The sequence below is a fragment of the Poromitra crassiceps genome (genome assembly GCF_964638095.1).
Source record: "Poromitra crassiceps genome assembly, chromosome: 27".
Lineage (NCBI taxonomy): Eukaryota > Metazoa > Chordata > Actinopteri > Beryciformes > Melamphaidae > Poromitra > Poromitra crassiceps.
Genome location: NC_139650.1, coordinates 20175190 through 20195074, shown reverse-complemented (window position 1 = coordinate 20195074; position 19885 = coordinate 20175190). Strand labels below are relative to the sequence as shown.

At 47.0% G+C, this 19885-nt stretch overlaps 1 protein-coding gene across 1 annotated transcript in view; it reads left to right on the top strand.

Annotated features, from left to right (window-relative positions):
* Nucleotides 1-19885, top strand: part of LOC310799086 (monocarboxylate transporter 12-B-like) — a gene marked incomplete at both ends in the record, with an annotated part of 147566 nt that overhangs the window by 77215 nt on the left and 50466 nt on the right. The window contains one exon of the mRNA XM_083661647.1: nt 7101-7244. Within this exon, the coding sequence (XP_083517773.1) occupies nt 7101-7244 (144 nt within the window). The remainder of the gene's footprint in view (nt 1-7100; nt 7245-19885) is intronic.

The following is a 19885-nucleotide window of genomic DNA, read 5'->3' as shown; positions in this document are numbered from 1 at the left end:
AGTAGAGGGGAAAAGACCCCACCCTGTGGCACGCCCGCTTTCACAAATTGAGGTTTTGAGTGGAAGTTACCCCACTTGACAGCCTGCTGCCTGCCATCTAGGTAGCTGGAGACTGAGAGCCAGATGTGCTGTGAGATGCCAAGACCTTTGAGTGATTGTAACAGCTGGCAATGGTCGATGGTGTCAAATGCCCAAGTGAAATCTATAAACGAGGCATGTACGTCTAATTTAGGGTGGGCATCAACAGCGTCATGCCATCCTTGGATGATGTGCAGCAGAGCTGAGACAGTAGATCTGTTTTTCATGAAGCCATGCTGTGAGATGTGTATTTTGCCCTCAGTTTCCTGTAGTAGTATGTCCCTCAGGATCCCCTCATACACCTTTCCAATACTGCTTAGAAGGGAGATTTGGCGGGAGTCCTGAGGGAAAGTTTACTCAGTTTACTGTTACTTTACAGTTTACTCAGTGTGAGTGTGCAGACAGACACACAGACAGACAGACAGACAGACAGACAGACAGACAGACAGACAGACAGACACACAGACACACACACACACACACACACACACAGAGAGAGTTCTGTCCACAGCTGCTGCTGGATCGCACCTCCTTCCCCCGCAAATTAGCATAGGAGGGGAACACCCATCTGGTCTGAGATCAGCGTCTAGCCTCCTCTGCCTCTGCTGCATCGTTTTCCTCCTCTCGTTCGGGCTGCCTGGGACGAATGCTGCGACACAGGAACGGGTCCGGCTTGGCTTTGGGACCAGGCGCTGGAACCGGATCGATCATGTTCGTCACGGGTTTGACTACTGCGAACAACTCAATCCAGGTTCGCCCTGCAGCAAGGCGAGCAGTGCAGCGCGCCGAGGGGCGATTCAATGGCGTTTCTCCTCTCTACAAGGAAGCGCGTTTCTCTGTTTTTCCTCCTGCTCATTTCAACAACAGCTGCGGTATGTGTTTGATCGCGTGTTGTCGGCTTTGCCTTTGAGGCGAGGGACCTGATAACATGTCACAGGCTGGGGAAGTGTTTGAACTACGCGCTGCACTAATAAAAACAAAAACACGTCAAACACGTCATTGGCTGGGAGGGCTATTCCTGATAACACGTCAAAGACGTCTTTGGCCATGAATGAGTTAAAGAGGTGCGTCAGCACCGGGCCAAGCTCTTCGTTATAAGTCTTCAGAAGCCAGGTGGGAACCTCGTCTTTGCCAGCTGATTTTCTGCCATTCAGTCTTTGTGTGGTCAGTCCCCCCTCTGGAAACTTCAGCTCCCATCAGACTTTTTATGGACTTATACCAGTTTCCACTGTCACTGGCTTTTAGGTGTGAGACTTCATCCTCATAGTATTTCCTTTTATTGGGTATTGGGTCATGGCAGGGACGCAGAAACAGAGCGCTTCAGGTGTGACAGGTATTATTGCAGCTGGCATTTCCTCGTCGTTAACGAGAAATGCGCAAGCTGCAACAATCAAGTCACCAGCGTCGGAGTTTTAACATAAGCAAAGCAGCTGTCTGGAGGTTTGGAGCTGCATCCCAGAGAGAGACAGACTGAACATCAGAATGTTTTCATATATTTTAATCAAGTTGGTGTGAATGTTTTTCATCACTTTTATAATTTTTTATATAGTTTATATATATATATATATATATATATATATATATATATATATATATATATATATATATATATATATATATAAACATATATATCTGAATGCCAAGTGCCAAATTGTTTCTAACATTTTTATCATTGGTTCTTCTAATTTTTTTATCATTGGTTTTATTATTTAATAAACTAAAAACTAAATCAAATGCTTACTGTGTGGTTTTGCGGTAAAAGTGGCTCTCCTCTTGACTTTGACCGGCTAGTGTGGCTCTCATGGAGAAAGTAGTGAGGATCACCGCTCTACATGGAGCTGTCTGTAGCCAGATTGCATGACGCTAGTCAGAAAACACTACAAGCTTGGGCCTCTGCAGCTGCAGTGATTAAGAATCTATCGGAGTGATTTCATTTTCAATTTCACTCAAATTTTCATTTCCACCCATGTTTATTATTTCTTCCTTTTTACTTTAGACAAAATCTGTGTCTATGTAATGATCATCTGTGTAATCCATAATTCTACACCATGAAGATCTTACTAGGGTGGGGTGGGAGGGGGCTGGTCCTCAGTTTGGTTTAGAATGAATGGGGTGAAGGGAGATGTACACTGTTAAATTGGTATTGTAAATGTTATTGATGTATTCCTGCACTTCTCTTCTTATGGGAAAAAAATAAATAATTCATAACAAAAAAATAATAATATGGATGAAATGAGCATGATGTCACCCATTGGTTTTCGAAACAGCAAAATTAAGCCTTGAAGCTCTTGCTTCCGGGTAATGTTTGTTTGGATGAATGGATTGTCCTGGAGCATTCTGGGATATCTGTTCAAATCTGGAGCCCGCCAATGACGGGGGTGTGTCTTGTGAGTCGGGTCTCTGTTAGGGCTTTCACACCGACAGGGCTCCGTGCCGGTTCCGGTTCCAGAACCCTAATCTGAACTGGCCGGCGCGTTCAGACCGGAAAAAAAAATTGGTTCGGAACCTGAAAAGTTGGTTCTCAGCGGAACCAAAAAATAGTTGGTTTTCCTTGGGAACCGTGACATCATCAGTGGGCGTGTCTTATTCTAGGCTGTGAAAACGAGCAGGAAGGAGAAGAAGGCAGTGACAACACAGAGAAAAATAATTTGCAGTGGTCTCCTGAGGAAACCAAATGTTTAGTGGTGATTTGGGCATCTACCGAATCTCAAGAAAAGCTAGAAAGCAGTACAAGAAAGAACAAGTCGTATGCCGAACTTGCAGAAGAGAGGGCCAAGGCTGGGTTCACTCGAACGCCAGACCAAATAATTAATAAACTTTATTAAAGAATAAACTGAAGAAGGACTACCGAATAATGTCCTCCCACTTTGGTTCCGCTCAAACTGGTGTGAACACGGGCTGGTTCGCCAGAAAGCACCAAGGTTCTGAGACTCCAGAACGGAGCCGGAGCCAGAACCAGAACCGTGTCTGTCTGAAAGCACTATGTGAGCCTCCTACAGTCAAACACCAGTTCAGTTCAGTTCGCCTTAGTCCTATGATGGGTCGTGGGCATTCCTTCCGATGACAGCCTTTCTTGCAGCTTCCAGATCTCCAGGGATGGGACTCGTTAATTTTTATTGATATTGATACCATTTTCGAGTCTGCTTAATGAACCGGGTCCTTATCGGGTCCACTATCGATACTTTTCTTTTGTATTATTTGGTGGAAAGACATGACAATTCTTTTTTACAGAACAGTTTTTTTATTGCTTAAAGCAGCTACGAGCAACTTTTTCGATTGTTATTAAACAGTATAATTACAATATTGATGCATCACATCTTACCTATAATAGTAGCTGAGACCAAAGCCGTGTGAATCGGAGATTGCTCCCTTAGATGATTATTAAGTCTGTGTCTGTCTAAACTCGCGTCAACAGGGGGCTCTCTCTCTCTCTCTCTCCTTACCGCCGGACCGGATAAACACGGAAGTGAAACCCGGAAGTGAAACGCAGCTGCCTGCCTTCACCCGTTCGCGCTGCCTATAATAATAATAAATAAATAATGATTGGATTTATATAGCGCCTTTCCAAGTGCTCAAAGCGCTTCACAGAATCATTATTCGTTCACACCATTCGTACCGGTGGTTCGAAAGCGTGGCAGCCACACATCGGCGCTCAACGGCCCCTCCGACCACCATCATTCATGTCTACATTCATACAAGGCAAGGAGGGTGAAGTGTCTTGCCCAAGGACACAACGACAGCAGCTGGGAGGGAGCGGGGATCGAGCCGCCAACCCTTGTGTCATTGGCCGACCCGCTCTACCTCCTGAGCTAAAGCCGCCCCGCAACATAGCAACATAGCATAAACAATGTGAACGCCACGCATACTCTCGCAAACATCTCTCGTTATATTCTAACAGGTTTTTGGAAGTTATTTTGTGGTTATGGCCGAAGTGGCTGCTGCAAACCGTTTCATTTCACTTCCTGATCTTCCCTGGCCACAGACAGACTAACACTGGCCGATTCACTCGGGCTTCAAGCGAGACTACTCTGCGTTGGTCTCGTCTACTATTAGAGGTAAGATGTGATGCATTGATATTAAATTTATACTGTTTAATAACAATCGAAAAAGTTGCTCATAGCTGCTTTAACTGTGAGTCTGTGACAGTTTTATTTCTGAACAGAAGGATTAGCTTCGCCTCCAATAAACAAAAACTGCTGATGCTGTTGCTGTGCATTTATTTGAAAAGGAATAGGGCCCACATCATGCAAGTAGTAAAATAATATCAGCAGAGTAACTGTTATCCTTACACCACTATGATTTGTTTCCAGACTTTTCAAGATGTGCTCTGTACTGATACTGAACCAGTGGAAACAACTATTATGAAATTAATGGTTGTATTTTAATTTAAATATTTGCTTTGATTGAAAAAAAATCTTGGCATTAGTACTTTTTTTATAGCCTATAATGTTACAGTTTAAGGATTTTGGACCCAAGAGCAGACGCAGAGACAGCTTCCAAGTTTAACAGAGTTGATTGAAAACTGGATTGGCTGGAGTGAGCGGCAGGCAGGCAGGCAGTGGCAGAGAGTGACAGCAGGTGAAGACTGAGACGAACCCGGGACTCTGCTCACAGCTGACAGCAGGGAGAGGAACCATATGACCTGAACACAGGAGGAGAGGCAGGCGTCAAAAACAGTCCACAGGAAAAAAAACAAGGAAAAACTCGAGAGAGATAATCAAAAGAGAATTTGGCTCAGAGCTGGGAATAGCTACCACGTAGCGTAGGTGACTGAACAATCTGACGATGAGCGGTGGAAGAGCCGGGGTATTTAAGCAGGAGTCTGATGATTAGTATATAGCTGCCAGCCGTGCTGCAGAGCCCAGGTGCCAGGTGCAGAAACTCCACCCACTGTACAGAAACACTCAGGGAAGGGGGAACACAGAGGGAGAGAGACAAACAAGACACACACCCTGCTGCCTCCTGACATATAACAAGCTGTTAGGAGTTAAACAGGTCATAATTCCCTCTCTCAATTTTATATTGCTGTGAAAACACATTTATTGTGCACTGCAAACTATTTGGGCTTCTTTTTTTTTTTTTACGGAATACACATTGAATATCCACACTGGGTAGACTAGCCTCTATACCTAATACAATCAATGCTCTATAGTATAGAGCATTGATTGTATATATTAAGTATATATTAGACTCTATACCGTGGCTACATTACCACCTGCCCTCCTAATATGGTCGGACAACGGTACATGTCATGACGTGTCACAGAGCAGGACGCATGGCACAAGGAACTTTCATCACTGCCTGGCGTCCGTGCACAATGCATACCTTGGGTGGCATTTGGCTTCAGGTGTGTCTTTCGCTTTGGTGAAGGGTATCCAAGCTTTTGATCATTTAACGCATTCAGCATCCTGTTGCTTCCTCCTGTGTCACTGTCGACTGGTCTGTCACGCAAGTTCGCAACCAAATTAAATGAATGATCAAATGATCAGTGAACAGGGGGCGTGTCGCATGATGCACGTGATTCAAGCCTTAATTAATCGTGTTATTTAGACAGTCACTCACTGCATGGCAGGGCAGCACACGGGCTTGAGTCAGTGACAGCCTCAAGGCGCTTGACAGCGAATTCAGCGCACAGATCCGAGAGGGGAAAGACCGGCGGGTGGAAATTTGGACCAACGGCCGCTACTCGATAACAGTATCGATAAGGTCGGACCTTATTGATTTTTGGGTTTCGGGTTATCCATTACCTGGGTTACCCATCCCTACTCTCCAGTCTCTGATGTTGTCTAGCCATTCTGTCTTCCTTCTCCCCCATCGTCCTTTCGCGTCAAACACCAAAAAAGAAAATACTCCAGCCCAGCCTATTAGCCGCTATTAAGCCTCCATAAAGTATATCAAATTTCGAAATATGCGTTATTTTAAACTGACCTCACAACGGGGGGACCTATATTGTTACATGTGTCTACTAACATTATTAAAACATCATACAAATAATGTTTCTGATAGTTTGCTAAATTCGACTTGCTAATCTGCTAGCGAGCTATCTGCCGAGCTTCTTCTTCTTCTGCAGCTTTCCGGCAGATATGCCTTGCAGCACATTGCTGCCTCTACTGGTTGGAAGTATTACTGTTCTTATTTATCCAATGTATTTATCGTGATTTCACTCAAAATGGGGTCATAATTTAGAAAACGGAGACCATGAGAGCATGAAAAAGACTTGAAATAGTTTTTTCAGACAATAAACTCATTTGGAAAGTGCTTATTTAAGACATAGACCGAGAGAGAAGTCGGGTCATTTTTCTATATAGAAAAATGCAAAATGCAATCAGTTCATCCTGGAGTCCAAGTGGATGTTTGAGGCAAATTTGAAGAAATTCCGTAAAGGCGTTCCTGAGATATCGCGTTAATGAGCTTGAAAATGGCATTCGAGAGGTCACAGTGACCTTGACCTTTGACCACCAAAATCTAATTAGTTCATCCTTGAGTCCAAGTTGACGTTTGAGCCAAATTGGAAGAAATTCTGTCAAGCCGTTCCTGAGATATCGTATCAACGATCTTGGAAATGCCGTACATGAGGTCATAGTGACCTTGAACTTTGATCTTTGACCACCAAAATCTAATCAGTTCATCCTTGAGTCCAATACTTAATCTTTGGCAGTCTAGGACACATGCGGAATATGTGTGTGCATGGACTCCAAATAGCTGGACTGATAAGTGCAAAACATCTGGTTAAATCGTGTTCTGTATTCGTCATCATAGGCAGCTACAGGTACCATAATATTTGGAAAAGACACTGTCAGCTCTCCATGAATGTTTTACAGCTTGCTGGTGTGCTTATGTTGTGGTCATGTTCCTATTGCATTGCAATAGGAAAGTCACAAACTCCATCGTTTCCAAGACACAAATCCCAGCATTGCATTCTCACTCTGAGATACATTAGGATTTTGATATGATTATGTGTCCTTAATCAAAAATCCAAATAAAGAAAAAAAAATTGTGTATGCATGTATGTGTGTGTGCAGCTCCTCTGGGCAGCCTGGTCTCAGTGCGCTGGTCATCCCGGGTGGCCGTCATGCTGGGCGGCCTGCTCTCCTCCACTGGCCTCCTGCTCAGCTCCTTCAGCCCCAGCCTGGAGCTGCTCTACCTTACCATGGGGGTCCTGACAGGTCACGCACAAACACACGCACACACACACACACACACACACACACACACGCACACACGCGCGCATGCGCACCCTCCCCCCAAAAGAGTAACCAAAGTTACTTCCTCGTTTGCTATGAGGCGCAAAGGAGGAAGTAACTTTGGTTACTCTTTGAAGTTCGGTTACTCTTTGTTAGTTCTCGGCAGAGCATGTGAGCGGAGTGGAGCATGGAGCGAGCAGGGAGCGGAGCGGGGGGATTTTGGCTTGAGCGGTGAGCGGGGACCAGAGTGGTACCGGAGCGAAAGTTGGAGCGGCACCGATCACCCGGTCAGTTCCGCTCCAGTTTCGATCACAACATGTTCGAACCAGAATGCATCGGTGCTTGGCCATGTGCACGCCCACTATTTTCTTGCCAGCTGCTGCGAGACGAGAAGGAAGAGAAACGAACATGCAGCCGACTATGCTGAGCTCATGTTATTTGTAGTGAGCAATGCCCATTGCCCAGGCATTTAAACGCAAATTAAAACACCCTGGCCTTTTTATCTTTTTTATCCTTTTGAGCGGAGCGGAGCGGTGAGTGCAAGCAGGTGAAATCTGTATCGAGCGGGGAGCGGTCTGGAGCGGAGTGGCTGGGAGCGGCCGTGAGCACTGGAGTGGCGCTCCGTGAGTGAGGAGCGGTAATTATCACAGCTCCACTCCGCTCACATGCTCTGGTTCTCGGTGTGTGGCTTTACTTCTAAAATGACTGTTTTTTGCATGGTGAGTACACGAGTCACAACATGTACATGTGAGTGTTTCTGGCGCTGTTGGAATGTGTATTTTGGGCTATTGAATGGGAGTAGGCAAAAGTACCATAGACTGCCATTAGTGCTAAGCTAAGTAGCAGTGAGGGCTATATATGTATATATGTTTGTACGCACGCACACTGAAGATAAAGGCATCCACATTCAACATTTAATATGGGTATATATATATATATATATATATATATATATATATATATATATATATATATATATATATATATATATTATATATTGATAACGCGTTAATATATATATATATATATATATTAGGGCTGTCAGCGTTAACGCGTTAATCGCAATGCGACTAGGGGCCGACCATAACGCGTTATTTTTTTTTAATCGCGTTAATCGCATGCCGCTATTTTGTCCCTTCGTCGCACCCTTACTTGTAGTCAAGCCGGTCGCAACCGTTTCCTGTCTCCTGCCTATGCAGGCATGGAAGAGAAAGACAGCAATATGCTTCTAAATGGCTCGTTTTACTTTAAAAATCTCCCAAATGACACAGTGGACAAGTCAACAGTAGTTTGCACCTTGTGTAAAACGTAATTAAAATATCACCGAAGTACATCGAGTTTGAGCTATCACCTAAAAGCTAGGCATACCGGAGCAGCTAGCGGCCAGCTAGCAGCCAGCTAGCTAGCGCGAGACTCATCACTCATTCTTCCTTCAGAGTCTCGGATGCGCGGGTCCTCTAACCACTGGGAGGTCGGCTCCAATGGCTTCACGCGATATACACGCTATCATCACAGTTTCCAATACCGAGCCATTATTCACATGGAAGTGCCAAAGTTTTTAGCTCAGAAACACAGCCTTCTTCGGCAGCGGCGCCGGAAGTATTGGTTCTGGAGCGTGTACTGCACTGCATTTGTGTCCTCGAGCGGCGCCTCAAAGCCTCTGGTCTCACTGTACACAAATTGGCCAATAAAGACCACCAGAAAGCCTACTCCAAAGCCCTCAGCACCGCTCGTGCCCAATTTTACTCCAACATTATTAACAATAGCCCTGGCAACTCCAAGCAGTTATTTTCCACCATCAATCAGTTCCTCAAGCCGCAATCCTCCACGCACACTCATACCACAGAAGAACAGTGCAATAATTTCATGACCTTTTTCAGAACCAAAGTTGACACCATTCGCTCCCTGCTCTCTGCCCCCTCCGCATCACCTGCTCCCACTACCGCCCCGCCTGTTATCTCCCAGCCTCTTTGCTGTTTCTCCACCATCACACAGCAAGAGGTTGAAGGCATCGTCAGCAAAATGAAACCATCCACCTGTGGACTCCTTCCCCACAGCTTTACTCAAATCTAACATCTCCTCCATAAGTCCTCTGCTGACAAAAATCATAAACCTCTCGCTCCAGTCTGGCCATGTCCCCCCTGCTCTGAAAACTGCCATCATTACACCCCTCCTCAAAAAACCCACCCTGGATCCGGAAGTCCTCGCCAACTACAGGCCTATATCAAATCTCCCCTTCCTGTCCAAAGTTTTGGAAAAAGTAATCGCTGCTCAACTCCATAACCACCTCAACATCAACAGTCTTGCTGAGAAATTTCAGTCTGGCTTCCACACTGCACACAGCACGGAGACAGCTCTGGTCAGGGTCACCAATGACTTATTGATGGCAGCTGATGCCGGCTCCCCCTCCATACTCATCCTACTTGACCTAACTGCAGCCTTTGACACAGTAGACCATAATATCCTCCTCAGCCAACTACAACTCATCGGACTCTCTTCCTCTGCCTTAAACTGGTTCCAATCCTACCTCTCCGATAGAACCGAGTACGTATCCTTGGGAGGTAAGAAATCCCTGTCCCAACCTGTCATCTCGGGTGTCCCCCAAGGATCCGTACTCGGTCCCAACCTATTCATCCTATACATGCTTCCCCTTGGCCAAGTCATTAGCCAGCACGGGTTATCATTCCACTGCTATGCTGATGACACGCAATTATATCTCAGGATCAACCAACCCCCCTCTGCAGCCTCACCTCCATCTCCATCATCCACTCTGACAGCCTGCCTGGAGGAGACAAAGGCATGGATGACGGACAAATGTCTACAATTAAACAGCTCCAAAACTGTAGCCATGCTCATAGGCACCCCCCACCAGATCAAAACATGCCCCATAACCAGCATCTCCTTCTCCGGCCACAACCTCTCCCTTTCAACCACAGTCACCAACCTGGGCGTAAAAATGGACCCTCAACTTCAACTCGAGACACACATAAAACACCTCTGCAAGACATAATTTTTTCACCTCAGGAACATCGCCAAACTCCGCCCAACTCTCACCATGCCCGATGCTGAAAAACTGGTCCATGCCTTTGTCTCCTCCAGGCTGGATTACTGTAATGCACTTCTCATCGGGATCCCTAGCAAAAGCCTGCAAAGGCTCCAATATATACAAAACAGTGCTGCTAGGATTCTGATGAGAGTGCGAAAGTTTGACCACATCACCCCTGTCCTCCGTTCTCTCCACTGGCTTCCCATCACCTCCAGAACCGAATACAAGATTTCCCTTCTGACTCACCAGTGCATCCACGGCAATGCCCCCCCATACCTCAAAGAACTTCTCACCCTCAAACCCTCTACCCGATCACTCCGCTCATCCAACTCCAACCTCCTGGAGCAACCCAAGACAAATCTGCGCACCATGGGCGACCGGGCTTTCTGCTCCACCACCCCACGTTTGTGGAATGCTCTCCCTGACCATCTGAGAGCCCCACAATCTATTGACGCTTTTAAAACTGGACTCAAGACTCACCTTTTTAGCAAAGCTTTTCCTTAAAACTGTAACTTTTAATGTTCTTTTAATGTTCTTTTAATCTTTTAATTTTTATTATCTTATTTTCCCTTTTAATTTTTATTCTTTTAGTAATTTTTATTCTTTTTACTACTGTAGCACTTTGAGATTTTACCCAAAATGAAAAGTGCAAGACAAGTTCAATTTATTATTATTATTATTATTATTTATTTTCTATTCAAGATATATTTTGTAGACATTGTTACCTCCTGTCTACATTGCACTTCTATTGAATTGAAAATAAATAATAAGTACATTTATTTATATTCATTTGATTCCCAATCACGACACACTGGTAAGAATTATTAATATCTAATTAAAAATGCTTTGAAATGCAAAATAATGGCATTTTAATCATGCGATACAAAGATGCGATTAATCGCGATTAAGAAAATTAATTGTTTGACAGCCCTAATATATATATATGTGTGTATGTGTATATATACATCAGAGGAGGTTTTTCCAGTGAGGCATAGGAGGATGGTCCTCCTCTATTAGATTGGGGATTTTATATAAAAAAAAATATTATCATTTTTTTTTTTTTTTTCATTTTTCATTTTTCATTTTTTTTTTTAATAATAAAATATCAATCAAATGTGTTTTTTCTTATGTGCAGACGCTCATTTTTTCATTCATTATATTCTTAAAATGCTTCAACAACTGACACTGATGGAAAAGAGAGCTCCATGCAGATGAGTCACTCTGGCCCTGGTCCCAGCGTGGGGTAGGCAGATAAAAAAACATTCGCCCTGTGGGTGTTTATTTTTTTGGTAATTTATCTAATGAAAAAATATGATTGGTTGAAAAACACTTGCAATTCACAGAGAACACGTGAGAGTGATGTGTTTTCCAACCAATCAGATTGAGCTGGAAGGGAGCACGCCCTTAGCCTGGTGAAACCAGGTGAAATCTAATTGGTTGTTGGTTGGATAGATTGCTGACATTGATTGACATTGTATTGTCCACTGGTCTCTCACGCTGAATCAAGTAGGAAGTGAAATCCACTGCCTGTGATGACCTGACAGGAATGATTTACGACATTTACTGAGACAGTAGCAGCATATTATATTTCCCCCTTATTTTTATTTACTTTTTTATCAATCAGTAAGTGTTCACAAGCCAGACAGTCGTTGCATTGGATTACGACCCAAAACGAGTTTCGAGTTGCGGGAGCCTTGCGCTGCGCGATACTGGGCTTTTTGCAATGTCAGAAAACTGGAATATTTGCAACGTCTCGGCTGCAGCGGTTCCACTACAGACAGCATGGATATACAAGTAAGTCAATTGATTTCAAGTTATCCGAGCCTTCTATTAAATTCGGCGTGAAAATGGTTCACCGAGCAGCGCTATTTTTGTCGTATTGAAGTTTCATCCTGAATTTTTTTATAATAAAACCCGCAACCTTAAATTCCCACATTTTTTAACTGAATTTGGCCTGTAAATCGATGGCTGACAGCGAGCTCATTTTTAAAGTGTGCGTGAGTGGTGATCTTTATACCATATGAAAGTAGAAGAAATAAGGAATCGATTGGGACGAAGCATGTCAACCTCGCATGTCGGGAAGGGGGGGTAAATAACGCTCCAAAGTTGATGAATTGGAATGTAACTAAACGAGCGAGTATGTTGATAGTGCAGGGGAAGACACACTCTCGTTCCAGATGCAATAAAGTGTAATTTAACGCTATTTGACAACAGTTTCGGCCATAGACTATGTCAAGTATCATACAAACAGTGCAAGACAGCCATTATAAAGACAGGTGGGCTGATTGAATGGACAACACCTGTCTTGTGAAAGCACACCTGAGTGTGATTACAATGACATCATAGGATCAGTCATGCAGTAATAGGCTACATTTTCGGTACTGGCGCAGATTAATCAAAACATTGATGTCACAGGTAGGCTGTATACCATAATATATCATGAATCTATGTGAATAAATAGATTTATATAAATAGTAATCACAGCCTAATGCATAGAGATAAATCCTGAAACCTTCTCGCAACAGTTCTAGCCTAAGCCAGTGGTTTTCAAAGTGGGGTCCCCAGCAAAAAGGGGGGATAATCTATTTTCACTATAATTCCATGCCATCCATAAGTAACACAATCTAAGATAGTGTAGAAGTGAGTAACTAGGCTAATTATAACCATAACAGCACAAATAATTGACAAAAATCTCGAAATAAATATACAGTATTTACTCTGAGAAATGAAATAATGAGAAAAGGAACAATTATTGATGGTTAAAACTGAATAATGACATCACAACAGTCTAATCCTAATGCTAATTTAAAATGAGATTTGGGCGTTTTGGGCAAAAGAGAAAAAAAGAAAAAGCCCAAATTTTTTGCCACCGAAACTACCTCCCCTGTTTCCAATCTCACCAGCCGCCACTGATATACATCATATATATATATATATATATATCTATATCTATATCTGTGTTTATATATATATATATATATATATATATATATATATATATATTTTAGGGCTGTCAAACGATAAATTTTATTAATCGCGATTAATCTTGCGATTAACTATTAATCGCGATTAATCACATCTTTGTATCGCATGTTTAAAATGCCATTATTTTGCATTTCAAAGCATTTCTTATTATATATTAATCATTCTTACCAGTGTGTCGTGATTGGGAATCATTAATGTAAATAAATGTACTTTGTGATCTTGAATTTTAGATTTATTTTCAATTGGGCTACATGCACAACTCCACTACTTCCTGAAATTAGTACAGCTTCTTTATTGCCTGTCATCACTATTGGATGAACTGATTAAAGGAGAATTTCGGTTTTTTACACCACGGTCCTCATTTCCAGCTTAAAATATTATGTTTTACTCACCGAAATAGTTTGGCTTCATTCGGATGCCCACGGAAGATTTTGAGCTCCGAGTAGTCTCCTCAAACAGGCTATAACGAGAGCCTGCGGCGAGTGCGGGGCATGCTGCACACACTCTGTAAATGACACCTTTTCGGTCACATCGCGGTTCATTATGGTTGTAAATATAATTATTTAGCTAATAGCTAGAAGCTAAGCTAACACCAACACAACAGTCAACGTTGATCTGCCCCGGATGGGGTTACAGTGTTCATCTTCTTCTGTGGTTTCTCTTCTTACCACACTTCTTCAAAATAGATTAACGCGTTAACGCTGACAGCCCTAATATATACACACCGATATTAAATGTTGAATGTGGATGCCTTTATCTTCAGTGTGCGTGCGTACAAACATATATACATAGATACATGTATATATTTATGTGTGTATATATATATATATACATCCTGGTTTTTGACCGGTGGAAAGACAAAAAAAGAGAGCCGGGCCGATACCAGCGGTGGAAATGAGCCATTAGTTACCACCTGCATCCAACATTGAATCACCATCAGAATCAGAATAACTTTATTGATCCCCGAGGGTAAATTGAGTCATGCTACAGCGAATAAAATAATAATAATAATAATAATAATAATAATAATAATAATAATAATAATAATAATAATAATAATGAGTACATAATACTAATAATGAGTACATAATAATAATAATAATAATAATAATAATAATAATAAAATAATAATAATAATAATAATAATAAAAATCACCAGTGGAAGCAGCAGCAGACTGAGCACGAAAACATTAGGGTTGTCCTACAACCCAGGTTTTACGAGTGAGAACGAGAGCTCTCACTAGTGCCTTAAACGCTGCAACGCAGCCCTATGGAAGACTGTTATTTTGCTCCAAAATTACTTTTCATTAAAACCTGACCACCCACCCGTAGGTGGCGTGGTACCCCCTGGGACTGACACGGATCCACGTGACTACGTCACGTCCTGCCAGCCCAGGGAATAATCACTCTAATTTCTTCCAGCCCGCTGAGATCCGACGCACCCCGTGACGCATCGACACAGCAAGGCTGGGTAGTGAGAGCTCTCGTTCTCACTCGTAAAACCTGGGTTGTAGGACAACCCTAATGTTTTACTTCGTTTCGAACTCAAGCTCTCACTAGTGCCTCCATTCAACCGACCTTGCTGCCGGGAGCACCCCACAGGGCGACCCGAAAGGCACCGGTGAACCACGGCCATATGGCAACGTTTATGCCTAACCGTCTGACATATTAGAGTGGCAACGATACTACTTTCTTGCCACCGACAGCACCGCGTGCGCGAACTGCGCACCGGACACGTCGAGACTGTAGTACCTGACAAAAGTGTGATGAGAGGACCATGAGGCCGCGGCACACATGTCCTCCACCGACACACCGCGCAACAACGCAGAGGATGTCGCAACACCTCGCGTAGAAAGCGCCTTGATACCCTCCTGGGGAACCTTGCCCACGGCAGAGTATGCCAACGCGATCGCCTCCACTATCCAGTGTGATAAGCGATCCTTGGAAAGGGGTCCGCCCTGGGCCCTTTGCCCAAAGCAAACCAACAGCTGATCTGTAATGCGTAAAGAACGCGTCCTGGCCACATAGGCCGAGAGCGCCCTTACGGGGCACAGCATGAGCAAACGTCTCTCCTCGCCCGTCTCTAACTGAACGGCGGGGGACAGAATGCTGATAAGTCTATGACCATAGACCTAAAGCTGACATTAATAATCTTAGGTTGGTAAGCCGGGTTAGGTCGCAACATAACCCTGCGCCCATCATTACCACACAGGCCTGCTGCACCGAGAGGGCAATCAGGTCACCAACTCTCTCTCCTGACGACAAGGCCAGCAGCAGCGCGGTCTTTAAAGACAGAACCCTTAAATCGGCGGAGTCCAAGGGCTCAAACGGATGACCCGTTAGCCCGTCCAGCACCGTAACCAGGTCCGATTTGGGGGAAAAAACGCACCGCGACTGCGGGCGCAGTTTACGCGCCCCCTTCATGAGGCGCAAGACCAAAGGGTACGCCCCCACGGGGCTCCCTTCAATTCCCCTATGGCAAGCAGAATCGCGGCTACGTACACCTTAAACGACTGCGGGGACTGACCCGCGTCAAGCAGGCTCTGAAGGAAACAGAGAACTGGTCGCACACTGCAGTTCACTGGATCCACGCCCTTACTTGCTGCATAGTGCATCCCACATTATAGGCTAGCAACTGGTCCGGTTCAGGAGCCAGACCGCTAGCTTCCACCTGCCTGGGGAGGGGTGGAACACCTCCCCCTCCGCCTGGGATAGGAGATCGGCCCGTACCGGCAATGCCCAGGGCGGATCTTGCGCCAGGGAGACCAGGTCCGCAAACCATGCCTGTGCCAAACAGACTAAAACGAGCCGGAGGTGCTGTTCCCTCATCCTGTCCAACACCTGACGGATCAGGGGGGGGGTCGGGGGAAACGCATAGAGCCCCTCCCTCGGCCACGCGTGCGCTTTTAGCGCGTCATGACCTAACGGGGGCTGTCCTCCTGGATCGAGAACCACAGTGGGCAGTGTGTCGCGTGCCGCGATGCGAGAGATCGACGCAGGCGCGACCAACCCTGGCCCAAACCTGTTCCATCACCCGAGGGTGGAGGCACCACTCCGTATAACGGGGATTACCTCGAGACAGCAGGCCGGTCGTAACTCCCGTCCCGGCAGATAGACCGCTGACACTGAAAGGAGACGGGGATACACCCACAGGTGAATCCCCGCTATGGTTCAGCGCCCCCGACCGCACACCGCCCTGTTTGTTCAGGTGGGCGATCGCTGCCCTATTGTCCGAGCGAATCAGCACATGGTGCCCATGTGTGAGCCGCTGGAAGTGTTACCTCCGCAGGCCGGGGGGACTGCGGAGGCAACGTTCTCTTTCGAGTCTGGCCGCACGCGGACTTGTCCGGCAGTGCGGTCCCCAAGAGAGCTCCCAACCAACAATGGGCCCACGGCGCCATTGATGGTGGGCTTGTCCTGAGGCAGAGCCCGGCGAATCGCCTTCAGCTCTAGCACGTTTATGTGGCGAAGCTCCTGAGCCTCCCACCGGCCGTTCGCCGAAAAATGCCCGCAAATCGCACCCCCTCCCCAGAGGGAGGCGTCTGTGCGAATCACCATCCTGAGCGGGACAGGGCCCCACCGAGTACCTCTCGAGAGGTAACGGGGGTCTGCCCATATAGCCAGCGCCTGCCAGGCCTGACCCGTCAGAGGAACCCTGCGATGACAGTCCCCGGCCGAGTCCAGGCGAAGCCTGAGAACCATATTTGGACCACGAGAGCATGTGTAGCCTCCCTAGCGGGAGCACATGCAGTGCTGAGGCCATCAGGCCCAACATCACTGTGCACTGATGCACTGACACTGAGGGCACAGACCTAACGTCCTTGGCTTGCTGTCCGAACCGTGCTAGCCTGTCGCTCTGGTGAAAGGCTCGCAGGAAGTATAGCTCGAGCCCCAGGAAGGTCGCCGCCTGCGCTGGGACGAGGCAACTCTTCTGCCAGTTCACCAAAAACCCTAAGGTTTGCCGGTGATCGGTCACCACCTTGGTATGTTCCGCGGCACAGACCCTCGAGTCGGCCGCTAAGAGAACGTCGTTGAGATATAGGAAGACGCGGATCCCCCTCGCGCGGAGGGGAGCCACGGCTGCCTCCACGCACCCCGTGAGGGTTCGCGGGCTCAAAGACATGCCGAATGGCAAGCCACAGAACTCGTAAGCCTTCCCCAGGAAGGAGAACCTCAGGTATTTCCTGTGTCTCCTGACCATGTGGACATGGAAGACCGCACCTTCCAGATCCCTGGAAGTAAGAAATCCCCCTGTCTCAACTTGAACAGGCGGGGAAGAGAGCATTCGGGATGGGACTTCCTCAGCGTCTTGTTGAGACGCCGAAGGTCCAATTTTGGACGCATGGATCCGTCCATGGCCTCCTCCTCCACGGCCAGATCGGGGGTCCCGTCGAACGTGGGTGGGCAAACTGTAGCGCGTATCCCCTCTGGAGGGTGCGCCGTAATGGGGACGGGGGAACATAGATGCTCCCAGGCATCGAGCCTGTTGGACAAGATGGTCTCTTGTGGCCAACGGAGCGGAACCCGTTCCACCACTCGGATCATACTCTCTCCCTCAATGTCCCCATAGGAGACAGTGAACGGTCATCAAAAGCAGAGAGCATATGAACTGAATCAAGTCTCTCTGCCCGCTTCGCGCTCAGAAAAGAGTATCACCGTCTCACCATCGTGGATAGCGAGACTGAACATTTTTAGAAACACATTTCTCAAGTTAGAAACTATAGAAATTATCCCTGAAATATAGTCATGAGCATACTGCTGGGCACCGGGACCTTTCGATCCGGTGCCCTGATGGGGGGGCGGGACGTGAGAGGCTACGCCCCCCTGCCGCATGGACAGTTCCGTAGAAGCTGTGCATGCTGGGGGAGAACTTCTTACGCACGCTCCGCCTACTGACGCGCTGTTGTATCGAAGTAACCCCCCCCCCCCCCGCCGTGCGCCTTTCGCAGGCTGGGGGGACTGCGGAGGTAACGTTCTCTCTCGAGACGCACGTGGACTTGTCCCACAGTGCGGCCCCCAGGTGAGCTCCCGACCAGCAATGAGCCGTTGGTGCCATTGATGGTGGGCTGTCCTAGGAGCCTCTAGCCGAGGCCAGGCCGTAGCCATGGACCAAGGCGAGCCTTGATGCTGGGTATGAGACCCTGGGCGAGCTCCCGACCGAACTCGGGCCTTGGGCACCGAGGACGGTGGGTCTAAAGCTACAAGCCGCAGGCTGGAACTAAGCCCAGCCTTGGTGAGCCAACCGGTGGGCTTGACCTGCTGCCAACCGAGGCCAGGCCGTGGCCATGGACCAAGGTGCGCTGTGCCCCCAGCCAGGCTCCCTGCACTTGCAGGGGGCGCCCCAACAAGGGAGTGCGACCCATGGAGAGCTCCCAACCACCCCGGGCCTTGGGCACCAAGGGCGGTGGGCTTGTCCTTAGAGCTACAAGCCAAAGGCTGGCACTGAGCCCAGACCTTGGCGAGCTGTAAGCCCTGCTGGACGCGTAGCGCCAGCAAGGAGCAGTATGTCTATTGTAGCGGAGGTATCTCGCGCCCAATGTACTTAGCACACAGGTACTAACTGCACGGGTGCACGCCAGCTATCTGCAAAACGCTATCGTTCTGTGCTAAACAGTACTAAATATTGCTATCTGCACCTATGCAAGGCAAGCTAGCTTTAACACTTCTTTGAGAGCGGACCTTGGTCAGCTCTAAAGAGCTTAGCTGCGGACAAAACCGAAGGTTCAAGGCGCCTGTGCAGCGTGCTCGTGCCCAAGGCCGAACACGCACTTAACGTGCTGATTCATACTCGGCCAAGTAGTTTTACACACGGCCCATCCCCTCCCTGACCTTCCCTGCTCAGTAGCAAGAGGAAGCAGGAAGCTAACCACTAATAGCAAGCTCCCGCAGGGCGCACCCTATTAGCGGGAGTACTGCTTAAGCAAGCTAGCAAGAAGCACAGGCTAGACAGTAAGCAACCCGGAGGCTAGCGAACGTGCGCGTGCAATGGTAACGTAAGCGGCAATAGCCCATCCCGAAGGGGGGGCACCAATACCCACAACCTGTTAACCCGAGAGAACAGACGTGGAAGCCACTAGCTAAGCTTTAGCATAAGCACTGAGAGACAAGCGTGCGCTAACACAAGCCTGCGCACAGGCCGGTGCAGCGCGTCTCTACCCTGAGTAACACGGGGAAGCAAGCGTGACCGCAAGCAAAGGCCAGCGGCCCGCGAAGCTAGTCAATCTCAGAAGAAACTCCTCAGCGGGAGTTGCAATCTAGTAGATGCTAATTGCACGAGGCAAGCAACACTTAGCAGACAAGCAAGCTGGCTAAGATGGCGTAAGTACTGAGAGAAGCGGCCCACACAAGGTGCGGGGCGAGCTCACCTAGCTAGCGAATCGCCCAGCTAAAATCTCAGACGCCAGTAAAGCTACACTACACTTATGTAGGTCCCAGCAACGCCTGTGCGGCGTGCTCCTGCCCGCATGCACACATCAAATTAATTGTGCCGGTCGTAACCGGTAGCCTCACAGCTAATACAGCACCTAGCTGTTCCCCCCTCTCTCTGCTAACAGGAAAACGGGGTTACACATCGCTAGATACTGGCTGCACG